The following is a 26,737-nucleotide window of genomic DNA, read 5'->3' as shown; positions in this document are numbered from 1 at the left end:
CCCCCGGCCATCATGGCTCTTAGGCAGGGCCGTAGTCTCGAGGACGAGCATACAGGTCTTGCTGATTCACAGTGCACCCCACAAACACCCCCAGGTGTCTACTAGTGGCTTCTTCCTCTTCCACTTGGCACACACCTCCCACAAACACATGCACATGGCAGAAAAACCTAAGCACCCCTTCCAACCTGGCCTCCCCGTGACCGATCAGATCCACCTCGCCCACTAAGGGGCCTCCCTCCTCACTCAGCCGCCGCCCACCTAAGCCTCCAAGGTTAGCCCTGAACCTTGGTCACTGTGCTGCAAGGGGGAGGCAGGAGCCCTGCAATGACCTGTCACTTTCCCAGGGCAGTTCCATCTCACACCCTCCCGGTCTGACTCCTCTCTGTGGTGCAGAAGCGAGCTCGGTGGCTTTCTTGGGAAATCCTTTGGGAATAACGTTGGCTCCACGGGCTCTGACTGTGGGCACGCAGCCCCCAGGGCATGCTGGGCGGGGGGCCCCCTCCCCACAGCCATGCTCACTTGCAGAACGATGGGCAGCTGCTCGGGGGGGTTCCTGTTCTCCACGCCCATCGTCAGCCACACCTGGAAGGCGGTCAGCTGCTCGGCGAAGAAGGGGCTGTGCTGTGGGGCAAGTGGGGTGTTATGGACGGATGGCCTGCTATGGCCTCTCACCTGGAAGGACGACGAAGCCCAGCACAGAGCGCAAGGGAGGCTGGAGGAGGGGTCAGCTCTGAGGCACAGGGGGCAGGCAGGGGTGGAGGGCGTGGGGGGCTCCAGGGGGAAACACATGGGCCCCATGTGGGTGAGGTGTCCATGTGGGAGAAGCTATCCTAGCCCTGTGAGTGGTGGGCACAGCATACTTACAGCTGAACACGCTGGGAGCGACAGTAGGCTAAGAGGGCACTATACCGGTGGGGACTCCAAGAACCGTGGCAGGCTGGCCGTGACCTGAGGGTGGTCACCAGGTGGGACCCCAGCTTGCTCACATCCACCCCTCCTTCTAGTGGAACGCACGAGAAGCAGGCCAGGGTCACATGTGAGCATGCTAGGCACCCGTCCTGCCGAGTCAGCGAAGTGCTAGCACTCCTCATCGGGCTGGGGTGTGATCACGAGCCCAGGGGTGATTCTCCTGACTTTAAGTGTGAATTATTCATAAATCGGTTTAGGAAAATTGTCTAGTTAAGCTTCCCACCCCCACATCCGGTGAGAACCCGGGGAGCCTTTAGCCTGAGAGTGGGGGGCAGGTGAAGTCGAACTGCTCATGCGGCCTTTCCAGCGCCCTGGGTCTGGCTGGAGGGGTGCTGTGCCACAGAAGTAGGGCTGCTGACCTCACCCTCACCCAGAGACTTGGGGAGCCAGTGGGATTAGAGCAGCACCTGTTCTACAAGTGGCCGCCTTCTCCAGACTGCTCCTGTGAGGGAGAGTCTGGCTGCTGTGCAGACCCGGCGGCGGTGGGGTGGGGGTGGGGGTGGGGGTGGGGGTAGGATAAGTGTGGTGTTTGGAGAGGCCCCTGCATCATACACACCCCTGGATGTCACCACCAGGCCTTTCTTTGCAGGCGACCTGTGTGGCCCTGAAACTGCAACCTTTTGGGTTGTGGGCGTGGTCAGCCGCCTGCTGCCCTCTAGACTCCAGCCTCAGCCACCCGGGGCCGGGAGCCGGGGCTCACCCGGAAAGCGGTCCCTTCTTCGATGATGGTTGGCAGCTGAGACAGGCAGATGTCCACAGCCAGGTCCCAGGCTTGCCTGCAGAGAACACAGGAAACGAGCGGTTGGCACTTGTGGCCAAGTGCACTGCACGAGGGCAGGAGAGGGAGGGGATCGAGGGACCTGAGCTAGCCAGGTGGCGCCGCACAATCACTTAGTCTTCAAACTAAGGGACAAACCTTGGACAAGCAGGCAGTCTTACCAGCTCCTAAGGCTCTGTTAAGAAGTATGGCCATCTTCTGGCCTCCCTGACATCCCCCCCGGCCAATTCAAGCAGCTGACCTCCAGGAGAGCAAGCAACCCAGTGCTGCAACCCGTGGGCCACCAGGTCTCGAGCACACAGCTCTCCAAGCACTACCTCGCCGAGCGCCCCGCCACGGGCACGGATGCAGCCCCGTGTCCCTCAGGACAGGAGCAGGAGCACAGGGACACGAGCGCTCGCTTAGCTGTAATGTCTCCGCTCCCAGCTCCGTTCTCGGTAGCTGCTGACCACGATGGGCCTCAGCGGGCTGCTGAGAGGCTGTGGACACAGTTCACAGGGCCAGCAGGCACCAACGGCCCGTGCGGGGATGGGGTGGTGGGTGAAGGCTCTGCCAGGGGAGGATGAAGGCGCTGGAGGGCTGGAGCGAACACTCAGTATCTGCCAGCCCCTCTGGAGCAGCCCTGGTGGCGCAGCAGTTAAGTGCCTGACAGGTAACAGCAAAGTCTGGTGGCAAAGACCTGGTGACTGCAGGTCAGCGCTGTGGCAGAAGGAGAGCTGCTCACAGCCCCCAGACGAGGCGGAGACCCATGCGCCCTGGGAGGAATGAGTGTGTGGGGTGGGCGGGCACCGGGACCAACAGAGAAACGTGAAATCCGGGCAAACGCAGCAGAAGGCCTTTCGCAGGGGTGGGGGCTGCAGCTCCCAGACGGCTGGCCCCTCCCCTCAGGATCACTGGGAGACAGTGGCTTCGAGGCTTCGAGGTTGGCCCAGTGCCTTGACCCCGAGTCAGAGTACAGCCTGACCCCAGGAGTGAGGGGGTGACGTGAAGCTAGGGGTGTGGCGTGGGGTTCTGGGCAGCCTGCATCCAGGCAGGCACTGGCTGAGTAGGAGCTGGCAGCAGAGGGCAGAGGGGTCCCCCGTGGCTGCCATCTTGCCAGTTCTGCCACGCACACGGCCTAACGTGGTGTCCACACCTGTGGCCGGTCCGAGGTCTCCCTTCTGCTCGACCCCCGCAGCCTCTTCTAGGAGGCAGTCTTTCCTACAGCAAGCCCACAGGAGGGAGCTGCAGAGCCGCTACCCCAAGGCCAAGGGACAGTCACTTTGTTTTCTGCTGGCAGCCCCTGGGCACATGCCCCTGCCCTTCAAGGCTCTTCCGTCTTCCTCATCGCTGCCTACTTTCAGATGAGTGGCTAAAGCACCCTGGCTTGGCTCAGGGGCACCTTCAGGTCTCCCCAGCAGGTTCTTAAGTCTTCTTGATACCACACTGCCACAGCCAGCACGTCATGGCAGCACAGGGCCACATGACAAGCAGGGTGGCATCGATGGGGCCAAGGGGGTTCGCTCACCTGGGGGCGGGGCCCAGAAGGCTGTGACCCTATGTGCTGTGGCCTCAGTGCAGAATTCAAGAATGCCAGGGGTTCGGGTGGTCAGTGGTAGGGTTGCCCCCAGGGCAGAGGGCTGGGAGCCTGGCAGCCATGGACTCTCCCAGGGGCTGCTCATGCCCTTTACACAGGGTGAGGGTGGGTGACCCTGGAGTCTGGCTTATTGAAGGCTGAAGAGCTGGGTGCACGCTGAGCACCATGGGGGTGACTGTGTTTCTAGGACACAGGCATCAGGGTGCCTTTCCTCAGTCCTCAGCTGAGAAAATTGGGTGGGGGTGGGGGGAAGTCCTCTCAGGGCAGAGGGGGAGGGACTGAGGCTTGGCACCTGCAGGAGGGTGGGCAGGAGCCCCTAGGGAGGCGCAAACTCTGCTTGTCCCAGCATCCCCCCAGGCGGGCGGGGGCTGTGCGGGGCTGCTGGCTCTCAGGGGTGAGTCACTGCCAGCCAGGCAGCGCTGGGTTTTCAGGAACAAGCTCGGGGGCAGGCGCCCAGCGTGCTGCCAGGCAGGCCCCAGGCACGCCGCCCCATCTGTTCGGCAGGGCCGGCTGTGGGCATGGACAGCTCGGGTAATACTGCACCAAGCTCAGACTCAGAGTCGGGGTGCTGGGATGGGGTGGGGAGAATAGCCCCAGGGGCCTGGCGTCAGCAATGCAACAGGAAACTGCTTCACGGTCAGCCCTGTCTGCAGCCAGGTGCAGTGCTCCCCACCACACGTGCACACGCAGGCACACCGATTCTCACTCACACACCCACACTCACCAGCAGCCCTCAGCCCTCATGTGCAGGGTGGCCCCACACCTCTCCTGGCGGTCTCCGGCTTTGCAGGCAGGAAGGACGCCGGCCCCAGAATGACAGGATTTGCAAAAATAGCTTTTAGCACTTCAGTAACTTTGAAAACCTACGTGTGGGATAAAAGTGGTATCTACCAGCTTTTCCAAAAGAGGCAGCGGCCTGGTGAGGCCGTGGGTAAGCCCTCAATGGCTGCCTGAAAGGGCAGTGGTTCAAACCCACGTTACCGCAGAGCCAGGCGTGGTGGGGGCCACGCTCCTCTCCATGGAGCCCACTGCTGCCCCCGAGGCCGGAAACCAGCGGTTGCCCAGTTCTGCAGAGCCCACAGGGCAGAGGTGTATGTGCCAAGTCCCCGTCCCCACCCGTCCTTCACCCACATCCACCCTCCTGCTCCTTGTCAGCGCCCACCTCTCACCGGCACATGAAGTGGCTGCCAGCGCCGTGGTGCGGGTCAGGCCACCTCAGTCCCCAGTGAGCTGTTGCTCCCCGACAGTTAAGAGGTCTCCCAGGGCGACTGGGCCGGAGCCCCACGTCTGACTCCCTGTGGACCTGAGGGCTGGGGCAGAGCGGCTCCTCGGTGGGTAGGTGAGCTTTGGAAGAGGACTGCCAGGCCTTTCTCGGGAGGGCTGCTGCGGATGGCATGGTCACTGCGCCCAGGAAGGCCAGGCTCCTAGGCCTGAAGCCAGCCCAGAGCGGCCACACCCAGTGAGGACCGGGGCCCTGTTGCAAAGTCTGGACTGAGAGCTAGTGCCGCTGGAGGCAGAAAGACCGCTTGGCCAGTAGGACGCACAGTGCAGGACGTGCAGTCAGGGCCACCCCCCACCACCACGTGCCCATTAAACACAGCGGATGCCCGCACGCACGCACCTGCGCAGGGGACCGCGGGCCTGGCTTCCCTAGTCAGCTTTGGACAAAGGCCTGTCTTGGGGGAGATAGCTTTTCAGAAGTGGCTTCTCCCAGGGAGCCAGGCTGCTCGAGCACCACCTCCTGCAGACATGGAATTGCCACCCTGATTATTCTCGGCTCCCACTGCAGTCCCTCCACAGTCCGGTCAGTCATTGTGATGGGAGCAGACGTGGCGGCTGTCTTTGTTTCTCTGCACTACGCTCCTGCTTTCTGACACCAGCTCCAAAATGCAGGGGCTTGATCAGGCCTCCCGCTCTCCGTGCAGCAGTCCACCGCGGGCAAGAGCCAGGGAAACATCTTAGGAACGACACGGAGACCATGTGTGGGCACCTTGCTTCCCCAGTCTCCCAGCAGCTGGGCAAAGTGCCACATGCGTGTATCGTAAAGCCACTAGTCCAAGGGACTCTGGGTCCACAGGGGTACCAGTTTCCATGAGCCTGAGACTAGAAGGACTAGGTGGTGCCTGGCTGCCACTGCCAACGGCTGGCTCGGAAAGGATCCCATTACAGGGTTCTGACGAGAGGGAGTGGGGGCGGGATGTGGACGAGAATTCACACTAAGAGACCAGGCTCACTGGTCAGGGAGACAGGTACGAGCCCTGAAATCTACGGCCCTGGGCCCCCTTTAGCACGCTGAACTCAGCCCTGTGGTGGACTAGTCAAGGACTGAAGCTCCGAAGGGCAGACTGACCCAAGGACAAAGTTCCGAGGGTGAGGACAGGAGGACTGGAGGGGAGGAGTGGCGTGCGTGACTGACCGCTCACCAAGAGGCAGCTGAGGTGAGCCGAGCAAAAGCACACGTGGTGAGGTGGTTCATGAGGAGCACAAACCAGCCACCACGGATGTGAGTTCCACACACGTCTGACTTCCTCAGACGTACTACTTCTCCGGCACCTGCCACCTTAGCACTTGTTCCATGGCTGCCAGGTGGGAGGAGGGCAGGGGCAGGGACGGGCGTGCAGAGCGAGGATGGAGCACACCAGTCACTGTGACGTGTTCTCAGCGGCACTCATTCACAGCAGGAGGCCAGAAGGGGGCATCTCACCCCCCACAGCCACATGCCATCACACACCCTGTGCACTGCAGACGTGTACAAACTGCCCCCAGCGCGCACCGGCCCGCAGTGCTGAGCCTGGAGCAGTTGGCATGCGCACCATGGGTTCGGCTGCTACTGCTTCCCGACACTCACTCACTGCCTCCAGCCAGAGCCAGAGCCCAGCCATTAGGAGTCCTGGGGTGGTGGTGGAGGTTCTGTGTTTGTCGGGGGCGTGGTGAGGGGACTAAGTCCCAGTTGGCAGAGCTTGTGTGGGCAGCAACACTCACCACATGGCGTGCATGTAGGTGGGGGGAAGCCTGGGGCTGCTCACAGGGGTGCAGTTATAGGACCGCATGATCCGTTCCGCCAACAGGAAGTTCCGAAACAGACTCGCCACCAGCAGGTCCTGGCGGAAGAGCTTCTGGAAGAGATCTGGGGACAGAGAGGGCATGGCTCTCTGTGAGCGGGCCAGCTCGGACAGCCCTGACACAGGCACGCACCCCAGGGGCACACACACACACACACACACACACACACACACACACAGGAGCTGCCATGTACACACGTCTCTGTGCATGCACGCACACACACGTCTCTGTGCAGATGAGCACACGCCCATCTGTGTGTACATGCACATGCTGACACACACAGGGTCCACCCACACATGTACACATGTCCTTCTCTAAGTACAGGAACACAGACATTGCTTGTCTGTGCAAACATATGTCCACATGGACACACACCCATTCATCTACAGGTGTGTGCATACATGCCTATCTGTATATGTGCACACAGGCTTATCTGCATATATACACATGTATACATAAGCCTATTCATACACCCATCCACACCAATCTGCATATAGTGCACACACATCTACGAATGCATCTGTGCACACAATACGTACACGCACACTACATCCATACGCATACCCCAAATGTCCACCCGATCACCTTTATGTCCATGTGCAGTATCCATCCATGCAGACAAATGGCTACCCCCACCCACATCCATCCATATGCACATGCCCACACATGTCCACCATCTATATACACACATGTCCATCTTTAGGTACACACATACACAAATCCCTATGTCTACCCATCCTCTGTTTGTACACATGCACATCCATCCATCCAGGTCCATCTGTATAGGAACCCCCCACATGCCCATTGGTGCACACACACTCCCCCCTCCAGGGCTCCCCAAACAATTCAACAAGCCAAACAGAGCAGAAGACGCATGAGTTTCCTAATGACACGTTTGGGTTCAGCAAATACGGAGTGTGCCAGTCATCAATCAACCGGGAAGGTGGTCACAGCGGTTCCTCACAGCAGCCGGGGCTCCCTCAGGCAGTGCCCACCACCCCCTCTCTGTGTGCACCCTCACCTCGGGGGAGCACGTTCCAGGCGATGGTGTCCGTGATGGCCGTGAAGATCCAGTTGAGCTCGCCCAGCGGTGTGCGCCGGTCGTTCAGCCGCCCAGGGATCCTGCCGGACAAGGGCTCCTCAGTGATGTGGCCACGGGTGCTTGGCACAGGGGTAGAGACAAAAACCCACCCATGGGAGGCGCCCAGCAGGCAGCCTGCCCCACTCTCCTCCTCGGAGTGGCTCTGGTTGCCTTGTTGTGTGTCTACTTAACACATGGATAGAAGTACCTGCCACTCCTTAGCACAACCCCGGGGCTCAGGCTAGCAGTCACCAACGCGGCACATGTGGAGGTCAGTGATGAGGGGGCCATGCTCCTGCACACACAAGCTCCCCATCACCCATGTGCATGTTTAGGGAGGCCTGGCACAAGCCTCCTCCTCCCCCACATAGGAAATGCTCGCGATTCACTCGGACTCCTATGGACAAGCTTTGTCGTTGCTGCACGTGCTGGCTATTGGCCCATGTACAACAGGACCAAGCACTGTCGGTGTGGCGTCACCCTCATCACCCTCACGTCTCACCAATGGCCTTCCTCTCTGTCTGCCCTGCACATGCCCACGCACCATGTCCTTCTCCAGGGACTGGTCTCTGTCAAGTCGACCACTCGAGGGCACTGGTTCTGGATGCTTTAGTAATGGGGGTGCATGTGCCCCTGCTGTGCCGAGTCTTGGCACAGAGACGAGACGAGAGGGAAAACCCACACGCTACAGCACACCTGGCTTCCTCTCCCACCTGCTCCAGCAGGGCTAACTGTCCCAATTTCCTCAGTAGGCTTAGCGGTACGACAAGAAAAAATTCTCAGATGAGAAATGAGTATTGTCCCACAAAGCAGACTGCTGAAGAATGACGTTTAGGTAAGAGTCTTCCAAATTGAAGAACAAATGCCAACCTGGGTGGGGAGACCCCAGACCCTTTGGACAAGGATGTTTGGAACCAGGTCAGTTATAGGTCACAGCATGGGGTTCAGAAAACAATCTGCTTGGCCGTGCCTGTCTGTGTGGTATACAAGGGGTCTTAACAGTTCATGGAAAAATGGGATGGAAAAATAAGGGGATTTAAAACCTACTGGTGAGTGTGTGAATATATGTGTGTGCATGCGTGTGTGTGCAGCGTGTCTACTTGTATGTCTGTGTAGTGGTGTATGTTACTGTGGTGTTTGTATGTGTATGCATATGAGGTATAGCATGTCTGTGCATCTGTGTGGTGTGTACTGTATAGTGTGTCTGTAGTGGGTTGCGTGTGTCTCTGTGATGTGTGCATCTATGTGTATTTGTATGTGTACACTGTGGGTACATGCGCCTGTGGGGGGGTACACAGGGAGGTGTGTGGGAAGCAGAGAACAGGCAGATAATGTATATGGATGAATCCTTTATCTCATGCTAAGCAGCCTGGCCGGCTGGGTTTCTGGGGTGGAGGGGGGCCTTCACCCTTGTGAGTTGTACGTGAGTCCCAATCACATTCTCATAATCAATATTGCAGTATAACTCCCCATATAGTGCTGCCTTAAGGTTACCTCAGACAAGCCCACGGCTGATTGCTGGGTAGCCGGCAGCTTTCACTGCAGGAGCAGACGTGTGCTACTGCTCTCTAGACTGAAGACAGTCACTCCCCCTTACCTGCCCAACACTGGTGTTAGGTGACTCCTCCAATGAACTCAGGGACCTGTGGGGTGAGGGTACAGCCCCCTTTGTTATGTATGTGACCTGTAATTAGGGGGGCTTGCACGCCCCTAGAGTGTATATAAGCCTTGGTTGGAAATCTTTTCCCTCTCTCTGTGTGGACCTGGCTCCTGAAGTCATGGTGGGTGGTCCCGGAGGTGAGCACTCGCACGCCTTACCTTGTCTGATGTCTCCTTAATTCTACCCCTCCGTGACACAACTGCTCCTTGGGCCATTGATTGTGGAGACTGGTACCCCACAGTGATGGGGTGGTGTTTGTGTGTGCTGTGGGTACATGTGGCTGTGGGACGTACGTATATAAATTTCTGCTGTGGGGGTGTGGGGAGTATGTGTATACTATGGGGCGTGTGTACGTGGTGAGGTGTGTATATATATTTGTGTCTGTGTTTGTGTATACTGTGGGTAGATGTGACTATGAGATGTGCTTATATGGTGAAGTGTGTATGTGTGTGTGTGGTGGGGGAGTGTGTGTGTATATTGTGGGTATATGTGTCTATGTGGTATGTATATGTGCAAGATATATGTCTAAATGTGACTGTGGAGTATGTGAACTGTGGGGTGTGTGTGCATGTGTATGTGTAGACTGGATATGTATACATGATAAAGTGTGTGTATATATTGGTGTGTATGTGTGGGTGACGTGGTGTGATCCTTGCTCGGTGCACTGCTGGCCTGGGAGTGCTCAGGCAGATGGTCTAAGAAGCAAGGCCGGGCGGCCCACTCTGGAAGCCAGCCAGGGGGAAAGGCTCTGGGCCACAGTGCCCGTGCTTCACAGCATCAGTGTGCTAGAAGCGCAGCCGGGGGAGCAGGCCTTGTCAGGTCCCAGCTGGGCTGCAGCCCCCGGCATCGTGACTAACCTGACATGCGAGACACAGCCCAAAATGAAATGGCACCTCAAAGGAGGCCTGGCAAGTGCCTGGCACATCCTCCTGATGGCGGACGGCACCTTCTCCGCGCCGATCCCACTGCTGCTACCAGTTCCACCGCGTTTATTTTCACCCTCAACATCTGCTGGCTTCTCCTGCTGACAGCATCCCCGTGGGGGGTGGGGGGGAGGGCAGGGGACTCTGCTGGGTGACACCCCGGCTCTTCCGGCGGTCATGTTCCCTGACCCTGCTTCTCCACCATCTGCCACCACAGCACAATGGTTGTGAGCCATTGTGTGCCAGCGTAGGTGCAGTCTTGGATAGCTTGGCCCACCTCCCGGCTGTGCCCACTGCTTTTCCCATCTTCTCCGCCCTGGCGCCATGCACCCTCTCGGCCAGTCTCCTGGGCGTCCCTCCTTGGTCCAGGGAGAGACGGTCAGCCTGAGAACCCTGCCTGAGCCTCCCGTCTCAGCGGGAGCCCCACTCCCGCCTGGGCTCTGCTCTCTATCTCCGGGGCCAGCCACATCGCGTCCTGATGCCACTGCCTCTACAGGCCCGCCTACCTGCCCGCCACACAGCTGACCATCACTGCAGGAAGAGTCACGGGGCGCAGGTTCCTTCTCTGCTGGCCCTCCTGATGCACACAGGACCACGCAGTCTTCCTGCTTTCCGTCCACATCAGTGTGGAGTCTGACCACATTCCCACTGCCTGCAACAGTTCTGGTCCAAGTCAACCCCTATCTGTACCCCCTGGGCTGCCCCTCTGTTCCCCTAGAAAACCCAAGAGGGATGCTGTAGGCTTGGCAACCTGCCCGTGGCTAACCCTCATGTGACACCATATTTTTCTGATCTTTCTCTTCCCAGCAGAGTGGATCTGCCAGGGCCCAGGTCTCCAGTTTGCTCTCCAATGACAGCTGGGTACATGTCCCGCTCGATTACAAAAATGATGGCGTCAAGGGCCTTGCCTGAGCCAGCTCGCCAACTCAGCACAACAGCTCACAGCTGGTGAAACACGGAGAGGTGGCCCAGTCGCCTTTTTCCACGGCGACCCTTTTGAATGGCCAGGTCACTCATGCACACTGATGGGCTATTCGGCCAGACAAGTTATGTCCATCAGACTCTTGATGCTGAGCCTGTAGGAGTCTGGGGCCAGGGAAGGGGGAGAGCCCATATGCTGCTGAATCTTGTGTGCACACAGGCACACCATGCACAATCAAGAAATCACATGAAGCACTAAATCGGGCTTGAACGGCCTCAGGTGCCTTCGGCAGCTGGACAAGGAACAAGCAGGACCAAATAACCACGGCTTAAATGAGGGCTCAGTGCGCCACAGCCCGTCAGAGAGCAGACCCTTCTGTCCGGGAGAAACGCAGCAGAACGCCGCTTAGAAGTGAGGGCGGTGAGACTGGACGTGTTGCCCAGAGAGACCAGTCCCTGGAGAAGGACCTCATGCTTGCTCAAGCAGAGGGCCTCTGACACGAGGATGACCCTCGGGAGTTGACCGAAATTGGTGAGGAGGGCGCAGCATCAAGGTGTTTCTCTGCTGTCCCCAAGGTCACTGCGAACCGGACCACCCGCAGGACGTGGGTCTTCCTCAAGGGACGTGGCAGCGGAACCACACACGGACACACACACACAAAGACTCTCTCTCTCACACACTCACTCAGAGACATATACACAGAGGCTCAAGACTCTCACCCACCCCCTCCACACACAGACAGGTAGACATAGTCACACAGAGACTCAGACACACACACACAGAGTTTCTCAGTCACTGAAGATTTCCCCACTCATCAGGGGGAAATCGGCTTGAAATTAAGATTAGCAACAAATGCACCAGAAGATACATTTTTGTGAGACTTGTGGAAATATTTCTCATATGCTAACATTCTCCTGAAACGGAATCGAGACACGGAGCACCCCTAAGATATGCGTTTCCAATCTCTCCTAACTCAGGATTACAGACAACTCAACCAGCCTTAAAAGGCTCTGGATTGCTTATTATACAGCGCCTCATAGTCCAATCAGTCACCGGGTGCAGGCGAGCACAATCAAAGCCCATTTTGTGGGCTGACAACCAAAGCTCATGACCAGCAGATGCCCCGCCTCCCTCTGCATGGTCTGTGCCCTTGAGGGCCCAGGAGGACTTCCTGTCAGCCAGGTGGGTGCCATAATGGTTGGAGAACAGATCCCACAGCCTGGGGATGAGGCACCGGTGTCCCACATCTCTGAGGACAGACGCTTATCCGCAGTCATTGAGAGGCTCGCTCCCTCCCTCCCTCCCGGCCAGCATCCACCCCGACTCCAGGTCTCGGAAGGTGTGAGTTCCTCTCCTGGCAATGGTGGGCCGCGATTCAGACACCGCCCCCCTCCCCTTCCTGATGAGAACAGTGAGGAGGCTGTATGTGTGCCAGGGATTTCTGGGAGGGCCGTGGGAGGGGAGCAAGGCTTCCTGGGCGGTGGGCCAAGAGCCGAGAAGAGGGAAGCTACCGGCAGCTGGCGCTTCCAGAGGCAGCACCGCCAGGAGGCATTCGTCACTGCTGGTGCCCTGAGCTGCTCCCAACAGCTCCCTTGTAGTGGCCTCCCCAGAGCAGCCCCCGGGGGCTTTCTCCCCCCATTGGTGGCTCCCCCGCTGAGCCCACAGCTCCTTAGGCAAGTGACACTTCGCCGATGCACATGCCCTGGGCTGGCTGGGGTCAGTAGGATGGAGACCACCGAGTATGGGTGTGGTCAGTGGTCATGGCTGGGTGGGCGGCTTCCTGGAAGGGCTGTCAAGCCCACTGAATGCAGTGGCCCCAGCTCTCAGCACTGGTGCCCACCAGGGCTACTCTCAAGGGCACGGCACAGCTGCCAGACACCGAGGGCACATGCGCCGGAAGCGACACTTGGAGCTTGCAGCCAGAAAGCACGGTGCAGTGGCGGCTGGCGGAGGGAGGAGGGATGTTCAACACGCGATGGGGCACACAAGAACGGTCACGGTGGCACATGGGCATAGGGCTGTCACACTGCATGCACACGGAGCTGGAAAGGGCACGCCCTCCTCCACGAGGGCGGTTCAGACACACGAGACAAAGGCAGGGAGCTTCCACATTTCCAGAGAGGCGGCAAGAAGGGGCCTTTCCCGGCAGATGTTCACCAAAGGGGCTCCTCAGGCTGCAGGGGTAGCTCCGCAGGGCAGCGCTGTGCAGCGGAGGACAAGAGGGGAGCAGACAGGCGCCAGCACACGTGATCTGTGCCACTGCAGTGATACGGAGCCATGCGCAGAGAGCTCCGAGCACATGCCACAGCTGCACACATGGCAGCACGCGAGGGCGCAGCTTAGGGTGCTACTGGGGTCTGGCGTGACGGGGAAGTGGCCGACCCACTCACTGCAAGGATCAGTGCTGACTCACAGCGGCCCGGGGCAGGGTACAGTCGCCCTGATGGGCCCCAGAGGAGCCTGAGCAGCCACGGTGCTCCCCGCAGCCTCTAAGGCCAGCGCCCTGTGCAGGTCCAGCGCCCTGTGAGCTGGAGTGGCCGTGCTTCTAACGAGTGGCGACAAGCCAACAAAGCAGGGGAGAAAGCCGAGCACACCCGAGGCATGTGGGGTCAACAGGAGACACGCGTGTGTGCCCGCCCTCACCTCCGCTGCAAATGTGTCCACGAGAGAGGTGGCCACGCGGCTGGCAAAGGGATGAACACTTCTCAGTTGTTGGGCCTGGGGGCACCAAGGCCAACGGGCACAGCCTGGTGCACAAAGTCAGTGTTCTGCGTCCTACTTCGGTGAGCAGTGACTGGGGTCCTCGAATGGAAGGTGCAGCCACGGTCTCTCCCATCCGCGGGAAGAAGAACGACGAGAGAATCAGAAAGCACAGGGACTCTTGGTCCAGTGGACTGACTCATGGACCACACAACAGCAGGTTCCTGAGACTGGAGCACTAGCCAGTGCCCGGCCAGCAGTGCCCACTGCTCTGGAAGTGCCACATTACAAGATCTTGGATAGACTGTGAGGGCAAGTGGAAGAGAACTAAAAATCATCAAAGAGACCAAGCTTACAGGTGGGACCCTCCAAGACGTTAGTCACCCTTCAGGCCTGCAGGTGAGCTCATCCTGTGTTAGAACCATCAGCTATTTACAACCACAAGGGCAGCACCCGTCCAGAGGGCTAAGAAAGGAGGGGTGGAAACAGGGCTGTAGGGAGGGCATCGAAACAAGATGCTGGCACAATGCTGACGACCTGCTCTGCAGCGCCTCACCGGAAGACACGACGTGGCTCTTCACAGAGACAGCAGGCAGAACACTCTCTGGAGTGACCTTCCAGAACACACAGAGGAAGGGGGCACGGACAGACAGCAGTGGAGGAGGCAGGGTGACACACTGGCCAAGGCAGACACTGACAACGGAGGAGAAAAAAGGGCTGTGGGAGGAAGCAGCTTCTCGAACAGGGTGGGAGGGGCCAGAGAAACCTGAGGAAGGACCCCCATCAGGTGTACCCTGCTCTCCCTCTGGGTGGGTGCAGCCCCCTGGCTCTCTGCCAGCAGGGCATGATGAGGGGTGTGGGCAGTGGGCATGCATGGCCCTGTGGTCCCAGCCGTTCACTGCCCGCCTTGGGCTGAGTGTCAGGTCTGATAAAACTGAGGGCACCATGTCCACATGTGGTCCGCAGTGGCCATGGTTCGTGGTTGGGTGGTGGTGGGGTTTGCCGTCAGGTGCTCCTGCATCCCCGAGCCCCCCTCTCTCCGTGGTGGGTGGTCACAGGGCCACCTCAGTGATGGCGATGGAGGGTCCTGCTGTGTCTTCCCTCCGCCCTGCGAGGCAGTGTAACTCCGCACAGCAGCCCCCACCCATAGGACTCCACCCTTGGCCGCTCTCCGGTGGGCAGAGGGTAGTGATTAGTCCACCCAGAGGGCCAACGCTTCCACGTCGAGTGCCCCTCATCCCGTGTCGTGTGGTCTTCCAGGGACTTACGTCCCCCTTCATTTCTCAGCTGGTGTCAGCGGCTCATGACCTGTCTCACCCATGCCCGGCAGCTGCTGGAGGCGGCAGCACCCCTCCCATCGCTGGCTGCTTGGGGTTCGTGCTGGAGCGAAGACTGTCTGGAGCAGGGCAGGTGGGGTCTTTGGGAACAGGAGCCCACTTTGATGGGGCTGCTAGCCACAGGGCGCCGTGCCCACCCGCGTCCTACCCTTGCCAATGCAGTGCATGCTGGGCAGGCCTCAGTGGGCTGCTCTCCCATCTCTCTCCCATCTCTCATTGGGGCTTTGAGGCAGAGAGACCCTTAGCACAGAGCCTGGCACCCAGTGGGTGCTCAGTAAGTGTCCCCATGACCATGGTTCTGCCCAGAGCACTGCAGAGGCACAAGCTCGCGGGGTCCCAGCCCTCCCTGCAAACCTGGGTCTTGGAGACCAGGTCCCCAACAGGAGCCTTCAGACACGGCTGCTGGTCAGGGCCTTGGCCCTGGCTCCTTGGTCCACACAAGACACCAACTCCTTCTATTCAGGACTGGCACGAGCTGCTGAAATGCACGGCTTACACAATAGATGTTAATTACGAATCGCTCTGCGGTGCGTCTGTGCCGCCCGTGATCGGAATACTAAACTGCTGCTTTCCCGACCCCAGGGAGCTCTGGGCACCCTCATATTTCTGGCGCTGTTTAAGTGTTTCATTACATGGTTTCAGGGCTGACAAATGTCCCCTAATTTCCGAGCGTGGATCTTGCTGGTGCCCTCTCTGTGGAGCCCGCCCTCCACCTGGCCGGCGGCAGCCTGGGAGTGAGAAGGCGGGCCTCAGCCCAGTGACTTGCAGACCGATGCTAATTAGAAAACCACTCCGTGCTCTGGGCAGAGACAGGGACAGGACTGCCACCCGCACACCCCCCATGTCCTGTTCTTGCTAAGCCCAGGGACTCTAGAAAACATGTGCATCCTGCCCTGGGGCAGGTGGCCAGGTTGGGTGGGAGTGGGCTCAGGTCCCGAGGGTCTTCCTTCTGCCCCCTCCGGGGTCAGCGTTTAAACAAAGCCACACTCATTGCAGTGCTCCATCAATGTCCCCGTGAGGACAGCGGCTCTCCTGACCCACAGCGATGACTGACACAGAGAATCAGGCCCCCACCCAACCCGAGAGGGCCCCAACTAGACCTGCCTGGATTCTTACATGTGACACCACCGACCAGGCAGCATGTCAGCACCGAGCTCGGCCCTGGAGGCCAACTGCTCGGGCACAGGACAGGCAGGGTCCTCAGCCTGCTGGCCTCACGCTCGTCCAGACCCAGAGCTGGCTGGCAGGGAGAAGGCGGCACTGGGGCGCTCTGCGCTCAGGTCATTAGACTGATGGGAGGAGCCCTGGGTGCAAGGCTCAGGACTAAAGGTTGGTGGTTCAAAGCCACCCAGTCCCTTTGCTGGAGGACGGATGGCAGAGAACAGATGGTGACATGGATAGCCCTGCGGGCAGCTCTGCTGTCATGTGGGGCTGGGACAAGTAGAGCGTGACATGTGCCCTTTAAGCAGTGCACCTGCAGGAGACGAAGCCCAGCGAGACTCCGGTCTGTCTGTACTAGGACTCGTTGCTCAAGGCAGGGCTGGGGACACTGTCAGAGTCATTTCACACAAAGCAGTGTGAAGACACAGGGGTTCTGAGTGTGACAGACAGGGCTCCTGAGCGTGAAAGGCACGGGCGCTCCGAATGTGAGACACTTCTATGTAACATGCAGGCTGCAGCAGTCTGCCGTGTGACTGGACTAATTTACACATCTGGCCAGGATCGGTCAGCCTGTGGCCCAGCAGGGAGGACCGTGCTTTGAGAGTAAGCACATGAAGTTGAGGGGCACCTCAATGCCATCAAGACGACCCTGGAGCAGAGCATGACTTCTGGACGGGGACCCTGTACTGAGAACCTCCTAGACAAGTGGTTCTCAACCTGTGGGTCGCAACTCCTTTGGGGGTTGAACGACCTTCTCACAGGAGGTGCCCGATTCACCACAGTAGCACATTTACAGTGATGAAATAGCAATGAAAACGATGTTATGGTTGGGGTGACCACCCCATGAGCTGTCGGAGAGGGTGGCGGCGTGGGGAAGGTGGAGAACCGCTGCTCCGGACCCAGAAGAGCAAGAGCTGGGCACTGCAGACGGCGGGAATGGTGGTCAGGTCAGCAGTGCCCAGCCATGGCCAGCAGGGACGAACGTCAGCAGCATGAGGGGTGGGAGCAGGAGAGAGATAACGCGGTGGGAGAGTCAAGCACCTTTAGGCTGAGAGCCTTGGCACCCTGGGAGCAGGGTGACTTCCTGCTGAGCCGGGAAGAGAGGAAGGCAGAGCGGGCCTGGGTGGAGCTGCCTGATGGACGAGTGGTCTCGTCCTTTGAGCTACATGTACCTGTTACTGTCACACTGCGCCTGTGCCCGTGTGGGAGTTACAAAATGTCGACTTCATCGACAGAGTGAAGGGGTGGAGTCTAGCCTGTCGCTCATGCTTCCTTGTGGGTGTGGCCTCCTCACGAGGATTCTGGGAACTTCCTCTTTCTCCTCAGCTGGAGGGGTATCAGGCCAGCGCCGAGATGCTTCCACCACCCGGGCCGGGCCCCGGGCCTGTGATCTTCCTGCATGCTCAGTCACTGCACTTGCTGCGTGAGTCTGAGGAGGAATTCACGGACTGGTGCCAGACACATGGCTGGGAAGTTTCTCAGTATACAATTACTCTTTATCTAAAGCTCTTTCCTTTGCATATAGGAGTGCCTCTGAATTGGTTTCTCTAGTCACCCTGGACTAACACACCGAGTGTCCTCCAGTTGACACCAGACAGGAGGCAGCCCTTTAGCCAGACTGCTTCCAGTGAGCAGCCCGAACTCAAAGTCCTCCCTGTCCCCTCAAGGCACAACACCCCACTTCTTCAATCACTCAGTTGCTTCCAAGCCACAGCCAATCTGAACAGCGATGCTACAGCAGTGTGACTTCCAAAATCATTTGGGTAAAACTTGTAAGAGTGCAGTGGCAGGGTCATGGGCAGACAGGGACTATCAGAAGATCGAGCCAATCTGTCTTGGACGAAACGAAATCTATGGACAATAGGTAAGGGCCCAAGTTCCATCGGCCAGGCAGAAACAGCCTCCTTAGTAAATAGGAAATGGGAAAGGAAACAGGACCGTAGCTCACACCGTACACAAGCACTCAGCCCAGAGGGTCGAAGACCTACATGCTGAACCTACAGCAAGGAGGTTCCAGGGAGCGCCCTCCCCTGTGACCCAGCAATCCCACAGCCAACAAGCAGGACAGGAGCACCATGGAGCAGAGAGGACCAGAACCAAACCCAACCTGCTGCCATCACGTCAGTGCCAACTCCCAGAGACCTGTCAGTCAGGGTAGCCCTGCTCCTGGGGGCTTCCTGTGATGACAGAGAGGGCACGGAAAGGAAATGCACCCGGGGCTGGACCTCCACACCTGGTCAGCAGCACCCTTGCTGTCACGGGGTCACTTTTCACACGGTGACACCCCGTGTGTGGAGAATCAGCAAAGGTGTGTGTGGCCCGCGGCAGCTGCTCACTGCATGCGAGGCGAAGGGAGTGCGCACAGGTGGGCTGTATGCACCTTATGGGGCAGGCCTCCACTGCAAGCCAGCACGTTGTCGCGTTGGGCTGCACCATTTTGGCCCTGCCACTTCGTTGGGGAGCCCCACAGTAGTGGCCCTGAACTTGGCTCTAGTGTACCCTCATACCCCTGAGCCGTCCCCGACCGCCGGCTGCCATCACACTCAGCCTCGTGCCACTTGCATGGGCAGACTTGGCTTTCTGAGCAGTTTGAAATGACTGTCAGCCCGGGTTGACCTGGGGTGCGTCACACCGCAGCCTGGAACAGAGGGCTTGGCCTGCCACCCGTCCCTGCACTCCCTTCCCCTACTCCATCAGCCAAGCGGCATTGTCTCTGGGCTGTGCTGCCTGAGAGCTGAGTACTGAGGAGCAGGAGCAGAGGGGGCACCCAGCAAGTCCCTGGACGCTCAGTCAACAGGCCAAAGAGAGACAGACCCTGGGCGGGGGTCAGCACTGCCTTTTACTATTGATTCTGAACCTTACATTGAGGTACATATGCATATTATCTGAGTAGATTCTTGTGAAAGATTCACACAGACAAAATTCAAGACAACCCTGCTACTCCCCGTTCTTCCTACAAGCTCCGCGACCCCCCCCCCAACTCCTGGAGCTTCATCCATCTGCGCTCATCCGAGGCCGGCAGGGTCTTGCAGGACTCCTGGCATCTGGTTTGTCCTTTGCCAAAGGCTCTATCTGGCAGAGCAGCTGCCACTACTGCCAGGTAGTGACAGGCCCACCACAGGGACGACCCAGTACGGCCCCTGGTGGCGTGTCTCCCGAGGAGACGGACCTGAGGTCACTCTGCCATCGCAGCCGAGGGCGCCGACACACGAAGCCTGGTTCCTGGGTGTGACTGCACGACCTGGGTCGCACATAAGGGGCTCAAAGGGCCAGGAGCTCTCCCAATGCTGCCCTGACATTCCCAGAGGCGGCAGGAAGAGTGGGACAAACATGCAAAATAGGTGCCAGGGCCAGTGTGGGCGGGAGCAGGGAGGGCCCAGGACCCACCGGTGGACAGGCTTCTGGGGGCACCCTGACTACTCCTGCGATTACAATCTGGGAGTGGAGGAGCACTGAGAGTGCTTGGGTGCAAATATAGGGTGAGGATGTGGGGTGGAGCACAGTAGAAAGGGTTTGTCTGTCTTGCTTTGGGTTAGTGTTTGGAGCTTTTTGACATTTTCCTCCAAATCCAGCTTTTCATTGGACTTTTACTTTAGCCAGCCCTGGCCCCGACAGGCGTGAGCAGTAAGGGCGGAAGCCGGGTGAGGGAGCAGCCCCTCGGGAAGAGGTGGCCGAGACCATACTCACTTCTCTATGAGGTCCAGAGTGACTCCGGGCACCAGGCTGACACACTTCTGCATGCAAAACCTGCCGAGAGAGGAGAGCGCGTAAGTCATGGCCACAGGGAGCCTGGGGCATGCCAGTGGGCTGCGAGGAAAGGTGTGTGCAGCACCTGGGGGCGAGTGGCAGAGCAAGGCTGAGAGGGTCGCTCTTCAAACCACACTTCAGACACAGCACCTGCCCCCACTGGGGGCGGGGGGTGGGGGAGGCAGCTCCTGAAGAAGAAGGGAGACTCTCAGGCACACACAGGACTGGGCCGGGTCCATGATGCCATCTTGATTATCCAGAGAGGATAGGAGGGGAGGGGAGGGGAGGAAATGTCCCTCTGCAGACCAGCCGTCCTGAGAGCCAGTGTTCCTAGGTGTGCTCAGAGGAGGGAGCCATCTTTGTCCCCGTCAAGGGTGCTGGCTTGGCACAGGGTGATGCAGGGTCCAAGGGCCCCACAGTGTTCTCAGGGGAGGAAGGCACAACCTTTAATCCCCTTCCGCCTCACACGAGTGGACATTCTACCCTCAGCACTGCATGCCAACCACAGTGCGACTGTGCAGCACTGGCTGGGAGGGAGGGGCCAGGGGTGGCTGGGTGGTTTCTAACTGTGTGTGGTGGTGGGCTGTGCTGGTCCGCCCCGTGGCCCTGTGAGGCACTCGTATAAATCAGCTCCCTAGACAGATGAACAACTGTCTCTGGGAAGCCCACTTCAAGTCCTGTGCAAGCCAGGCCCTTTGTTACTTTGTTAATGCTTGCCTTTATCTATAATGCACTATGTGCCTCCTGGTTTCCAGAAAGACAGGGCCATCTGTAGCAGACTAATGCCCTTGCCAACAGCGAGAATAAGCTCTGGACAACACACAGAACGGCACGGGGAGCAGGCAGGAGCGGGAGTGCGTGCCCAAGGAGACAGAGGGGAGGCTGCTTGGAGGTCCAACCTCGGCTGGGCATCTCCCAAGGGCGCCCTCCATTCGCTCAGCACGTGGGGACAGCGCTCAGATGAAAGGCGGCAGGCCCACTGGGCACAAGAACCCGAGGTTGGAATTCAAGGCTGCTGGGAAATTGGGGGAGCAAGACTTGGGAAGGACGGTGCTCCCCAGGGAGATGGCCTCCGAGTCTGTGTGCATCCACACCTGCGTCCTGGGCCGACTCCCCACAGCTCGCCCACAGGCCAGAAGCCCGAGGACAGCGGCAGGAAGCGGCACCTGCTTGCCGGTGGGGGCGGGGAGGGAGGCCGGTACTCCCTGCCACACTCACTCCAGGAGCCCAGTGCGCCCACCCGAGGGGCTTGCTCGGGAACCAGGACAGAACTGAGCCCACGGCTAAAACCAAGGCTGACCTAGACTAGTCTGGGGAACCCAGAGACTGCCTAACACCTCCTTCCTGGTAGAGGTGCATGGTAGCCTACCTACCGAAAAAGTCAAGAAAAAAACGTCCAGAGAAACAGATTTGTAGCTGAGCGGATTTTGGAATCAGTAGACGAGGACTTTAAAAAAGCAGACAAGACCAGAGCAAAGGGAAATGGCTCTAAAAATCCAGAGAATCGGGTATAATCACTCTAATAATAAACACAGCAGAGAAAGAGCTTGCTGGTGTTTACTACCTGGCAGGCAGTATTCTAAGTGCCTTCTGAAGATTATTTTGTTTAATCCTTCAGCAGCCTATGAAGAATTACCATACACTTTATAGATGAAGAACATATGTAAATTAGCTACACTGTCATTAAATTTAAGAAAACCAAGCTAAAGAAAATTCTGGAAGCTTCAAGAAATAAAGAGATCACCTTTAAAGGAACAAAAATCAGAGTGACACGGGATACAAAAAAACAGTGGAGCACTATTTTTAAATGTAAGGCAAACGAGAGGGCATCTAGAACTTTACATGCAGCCCCAATGCCGTCGAAACACAGGGCCTCACACAGCTCAGGGAGTGGTCCCTGCGACAGCAGCAAGGACCACGCTAACCCACCAAACAACTGCCCCAACCAAACGCCACACACACAGCCGGGAATTCTCAGACGCTGTTCCTGCGAGCAGCAGGTCCAAGTTGGATCTGAACGGGTGGTCCACTGAGTCAAAGTATGTGTTGGGCCGTAACGTCACGTCACACGTCTCCGCTCTGTGTGCACGCTGGACCGCGTGAAGGACACGGGCGGGAGGGAAACCCTCCGGCCCCAGCGCATCAAGATCAGTGGTACAGCCTTCGACATCAAGGAAAAGCACGTCTCATGCAAGGACTGAAGAGCCACCTCCCGACAGACCAGCGGTTCCCAACCTGTGGCGCGGGACCACTTTGGGGGTCGAAGGACCCCTTCACAGGGATCGCCTAAGACCATTGGAAAACACAAATAGTCCACAATATATAATTACATATTGTTTCGTAATCAATCACTAAACTTTCGTTACATTTAATTATGTTCAATTTGTAACAATGAAAATACATCCTGCATATCAGATATTTACAGCCGATTCATCACAGTAGCAAAATGACAGCGATGAAGTAGCAATGAAAATGATTTTACGGTTGGGGTCACCGCCACATGAAGCACTGTATGAGAGGGTCTCGGCCTGAGGAAGGTGGAGAACCGCTGTGCTGGACAGGAAACAAACTGAAGTTACGAAGGGCATCGTTTCTCTTGGGTCCTCAGCCAGTACCCATGGAGCAGCCGTCGAGAAATCACGTGGCCAGCTGACATATGACACTGCACAGGAACCTCTCAGGTGGCACAGAGGAAGGGTGCCACTTTGAGGACGATGGTGTTCCCCGCCACCTCACATGCATGTGAGAGATGGACAACGGGTAAGGAAGACCGAAGAGTCGTGATGCGCTGACTTGTGCTGGTGGCGAGTACACAACAGGCTGTCAGAACAATGAACACGTTTGCTCCTCAGATTGGAGACTCCCCTCAGGTACTTCAGACGTGTCAGCAAGGACCGATCACTGGAGGACACCGATGGGTTGCCACCGTGGCAGCAACAATGGGCTCAAACAGCCACCATTGTGAGGATGGCACAGGACTGGGCAGCAGGACCTTCCGTTGTGCACTGAGGCTCCATGGGCTGGAACCGGCTTCAGGGCACCTGACAAGAACATACAGGCGACTCCCAACAATGGCAACACGAAGTGAAAAATGTCCCCAAGCATTTTATTCCGCGTAATCGCCTTTTATAAAGTTATAATCTACAAGGAGTGGCACACCCTCGTTCAACGCACAAAGATGACATGGAACGACTGCGAAGGACACCAGAGAATGTTGGGCCCAAGTGGAGGGAGGACTAGGCCTCTTGAAGCCAGGCCGCATGTTAGCTGAGGTGCCATCGCGTGGATAGACGCAGGCCCTGCCGAGTGGTAGGTTTGCAGTCCTTCTGCCATTGTTGACCCATCCCTACCGGTCATGACCCTACCAGACAGGGCAGAACGGCCCCTGGGGGTTTCCAAACTGTAACTCTTGATGGGAATAGAAAGCCTACTCTCCCTTGGGGGGTGGCTGGTAGTTTCGAACTGCTGGCCTTGTGCCTAGAACCTAACGTGTAACCGGTAGAAGCCTGTATGACAGGGCAGAGCGGCCATGAGGTTCCCGAGGCTGTCCTCGCTACAGAAGCAGGCTGCCCTCTCTCCTGCTGACTGCCCGGGGTGCCCACACTCTGCCCTGTGCCTCCAGGGCTCTCGGAAGCGCCGTGCCAACACGTAAAAGGCTCCCGCCCGAGGAGGCCTCTCTGCTCTGGCGTGATTTCTCTGGTATTGATCTGTAGGCGCTCATTAGTGATCTGCTGAGCACTCACGCGACTGCTTCCCAGTGGGTCTTATTGGCTTTGTGTATTTTTTTGCAAAGGTGAAGTTCATATCACACATAATGTACACTTGCCTGCTCCTTGGACTACTTGTGCCTCGCACCTTGTCTCCCTGCCTAGGGCGGTTCGTGCCATAAAAGTTACTTTGTGCTCACCTGCCATCCAGGCTACAGCCCCGGGGCGCCATCAGAGCAGGCAGTGACTGCTAGTGGAGAGGAGACTCTTTCTTGCTGAGGAAGCATGCTTCCGTTCCCACCACGACCACACCCGCTGCTATTGAGAGCATTCCTACTCAGCGACCACACAGGGTCTGTGAGTCTTATGGGTGTCGACAGCCTCATGCTGCTGCTCCTGCAGAGCCAATGGCGGGGCTGAACCTCCAACCCTGAGGTCAGCAGACCAGTGCTACTGTACAGTGCCACACCCCATTTTAAATGTGATCAAGTAACTGTCCTTTTATCAATTAACACGATGGATTAGCATATACACATGTATATCAAGTTTTTCTTTTTTTCTCATTAAACTTTGTTTTAATGGGTCTCAAAATCCTGTGACAAATTTTTGGTCAAGTTGTTTTCCTTTTAAAAAGTACTGATTTTAAAAACTAATAACTTAAAACTGCCACACAAAAAAGAAACATGGTCCACAAACATTCTTTTCCTTCTGAAAGTTTTACGGTGCATTGTTATCATCAACCAGTCTTTTACTATGAAACTTAAATGGCCAATTGAGAGAAACAGCACTGAGACCGTTCGTCCTCCCCTGATTAAGACTGGAGTGGCAGGTGTGATGGGTAATATTCATTTAGCCTTCTGAGCCTTCTGGGCAGACTGGGTGACCTCGCCAGCTCCAGCAGCCTTTGTGTCCACAGCCTTGATGATGCTCACAGCAACGGCCTGTCTCATGTCTCGGACAGCAAAGCGACCAGAGGAGGACAGTCAGAGAAGCTCTCCACACACGTGGGCTTCCAGGCACCATGTCAACCATGGCAGCATCACCAGACTTCAAGAATTTGGGGCCATCTTCCAACTTCTTGCCAGAACGGCGATCAATCTTCTCTTTGAGCTCAGCAAACTTGCAAGCAATGTGGGCAGTGTGGCAATCCAGCACAGGTGCATATCCAGCATTGACGTGGCCTGGATGGTTCAGGATGATCACCTGAGCGGTGAAGCCAGCTGCTTCCATTGGTGGGTCATTTTTGCTGTCACCAGCCACATTGCCACGGCGAACATCTTTGACAGAGACGTTCTTGACATTGAACCCGACATTGTCCCCAGGCAGAGCTTCACTCAGAGCTTCGTGGTGCATTTCAACATTGGTAACATTGACTGGAGCAAAGGTGACCACCATACCGGGTTTCAGAACCCCAGTTTCCACTCTGCCCACAGGGACAGTCCCGATACCACCAATCTTGTAGATGTCCTGGAGAGGGAGGCGCAGGGGCTTGTCAGGTGGGCGGGTTGGTGGCAGGATGCAATCCAGAGCTTCAAGTAGTGTGGTCCCACTGGCATTGCCATCCTTACGGGTCACCTTCCACCCCTTGAACCAAGGCATATTAGCACTTGGTTCCAGCATGTTGTCACCATTCCAACCAGAAATTGGCACAAATGCTACTGTGTCAGGGTTGTAGCCAATTTTCTTAATGTAGGTGCTGACTTCCTTAACAATTTCCTCGTATCTCTTCTGGCTGTAGGGTGGCTCAGTAGACTCCATTTTGTTAACACCAACAATGAGCTGTTTCACACCCAGTGTGTAAGCCAGAAGGGCATGCTCACGGGTCTACCCGTTCTTGGAAATACCAGCTTCAAATTCACCCACACCAGCAGCAACGATGAGGACAGCACAGTCAGCCTGTGATGTTCCTGTCATCATGTTTTTAATGAAGTCTCTGTGTCTGGGGGCATCGATGATGGTCACATAGTACTTGCTGGTCTCAAATTTCCACGGGGAAATATCAGTGGTGATGCCACGTTCCCGTTCGGCTTTCAGCGTATCCAAGACCGAGGCACACTTGAAGGAGCCCTTTCCCATCTCAGCAGCTTCCTTCTCGGACTTTTCGATGGTTCTCTTGTCGATCCCACCACACTTGTAGATCAGGTGACCAGTTGTGGTGGACTTGCCAGAATCGACGTGTCCAATGACGACGATGTTGATATGGGTCTTCTTCTTTCCCATTTTGGCTTAGGTTTCTGCGATGGTTTTCACCGACACCTATATTCTGGCGGCAAACCCGTTGCGAAAAAGCTATATCAAGTTTTTCAGCACATTTTTAAATGCCGTTTTTGTGGTAAAATTAGGTATCTTGGCTGATATTCAGGTCGGCTGATACTTGAGTACGTACGGTATATGGCTATATGCCTGGCATAAAATTAGCTGGCCACTAAATAAGGGAGGCTGAAGAAGAATCGTGCTTCTGCCTCTGTTGAAGACTACTGAGCACATCACGGGCCGAGAGAAGACAAGGCTGGTGAGACTTCGTCTCCTGTCTGGCAGGAGTCCCCGGAGAAGTAGAGGCCACCACTCCATGGGACGGGCGGCTCCAGGGGGAGAGCCGCTGTGAGGTCGTGCGGCAGAGCCCACTTGACGGCAACCCACAAAGTCACCTGGGGAGGCTGGGTTTCCATTAGGAGCACGGGCCCCTCTCTAGACCCCTGCACGGTGTCCTGTGAGCACTCTGCTGTGGCTGGGTGTGCAGGTTCCACGCCCCAGGGATATGGCAGGCAGCTCTGCGGCCAACACTCGGGGCCCTGAGTCGTCCTCGCTCTGGCCAGCTTCCACTGCGTTTGATGGCAGGATGGCGTGATTGCGCACCGGTGCTCCATCGGTGCCTTTATCGCGTTAGCAGCGCAGGGTGGACTCCTGACACGTCCACGTGACCAGCTTCCCAGGACCCAGTCGGTAGTGAGAATGGGTGTTATGTGAGAGTCTGGCCACCCACCTCCAGTGCCAGTGCCCGCCACCATCCCCCACTCATAACTCTTTTGCACTTCCTGCTCTGTGCCCCAGTGTATCTTGGGGTGCATGTGGCATTGTGGGCCACCCTTCTCCACCATTGCAGAGTGGCGGGG

The 26,737-nt window shown here is 57.4% G+C and overlaps 1 protein-coding gene and 1 pseudogene across 1 annotated transcript in view; both read right to left on the bottom strand.

The window, feature by feature from the left end:
- Window positions 1–26,737, bottom strand: part of RPTOR (regulatory associated protein of MTOR complex 1) — a 238,846-nt gene that overhangs the window by 40,028 nt on the left and 172,081 nt on the right. Inside the window, exons 7-11 of the mRNA XM_004709106.2 lie at window positions 19,858–19,917; window positions 7,408–7,508; window positions 6,306–6,450; window positions 1,670–1,745; window positions 520–621 (exon numbers count right to left, since the gene is read on the bottom strand). Coding sequence (XP_004709163.2) covers window positions 520–621; window positions 1,670–1,745; window positions 6,306–6,450; window positions 7,408–7,508; window positions 19,858–19,917 — 484 coding nt within the window. The remainder of the gene's footprint in view (window positions 1–519; window positions 622–1,669; window positions 1,746–6,305; window positions 6,451–7,407; window positions 7,509–19,857; window positions 19,918–26,737) is intronic.
- LOC101649620 lies at window positions 24,185–25,859 on the bottom strand (annotated as a pseudogene).

Source organism: Echinops telfairi, unplaced genomic scaffold (genome assembly GCF_000313985.2).
Source record: "Echinops telfairi isolate 266 unplaced genomic scaffold, ASM31398v2 ScPeMD7_7458;HRSCAF=8496, whole genome shotgun sequence".
Taxonomy (NCBI): Eukaryota; Metazoa; Chordata; class Mammalia; order Afrosoricida; family Tenrecidae; genus Echinops; species Echinops telfairi.
Note: the sequence above shows the minus strand (reverse complement) of the source record. Positions and strands in the feature narration are given on the sequence as shown.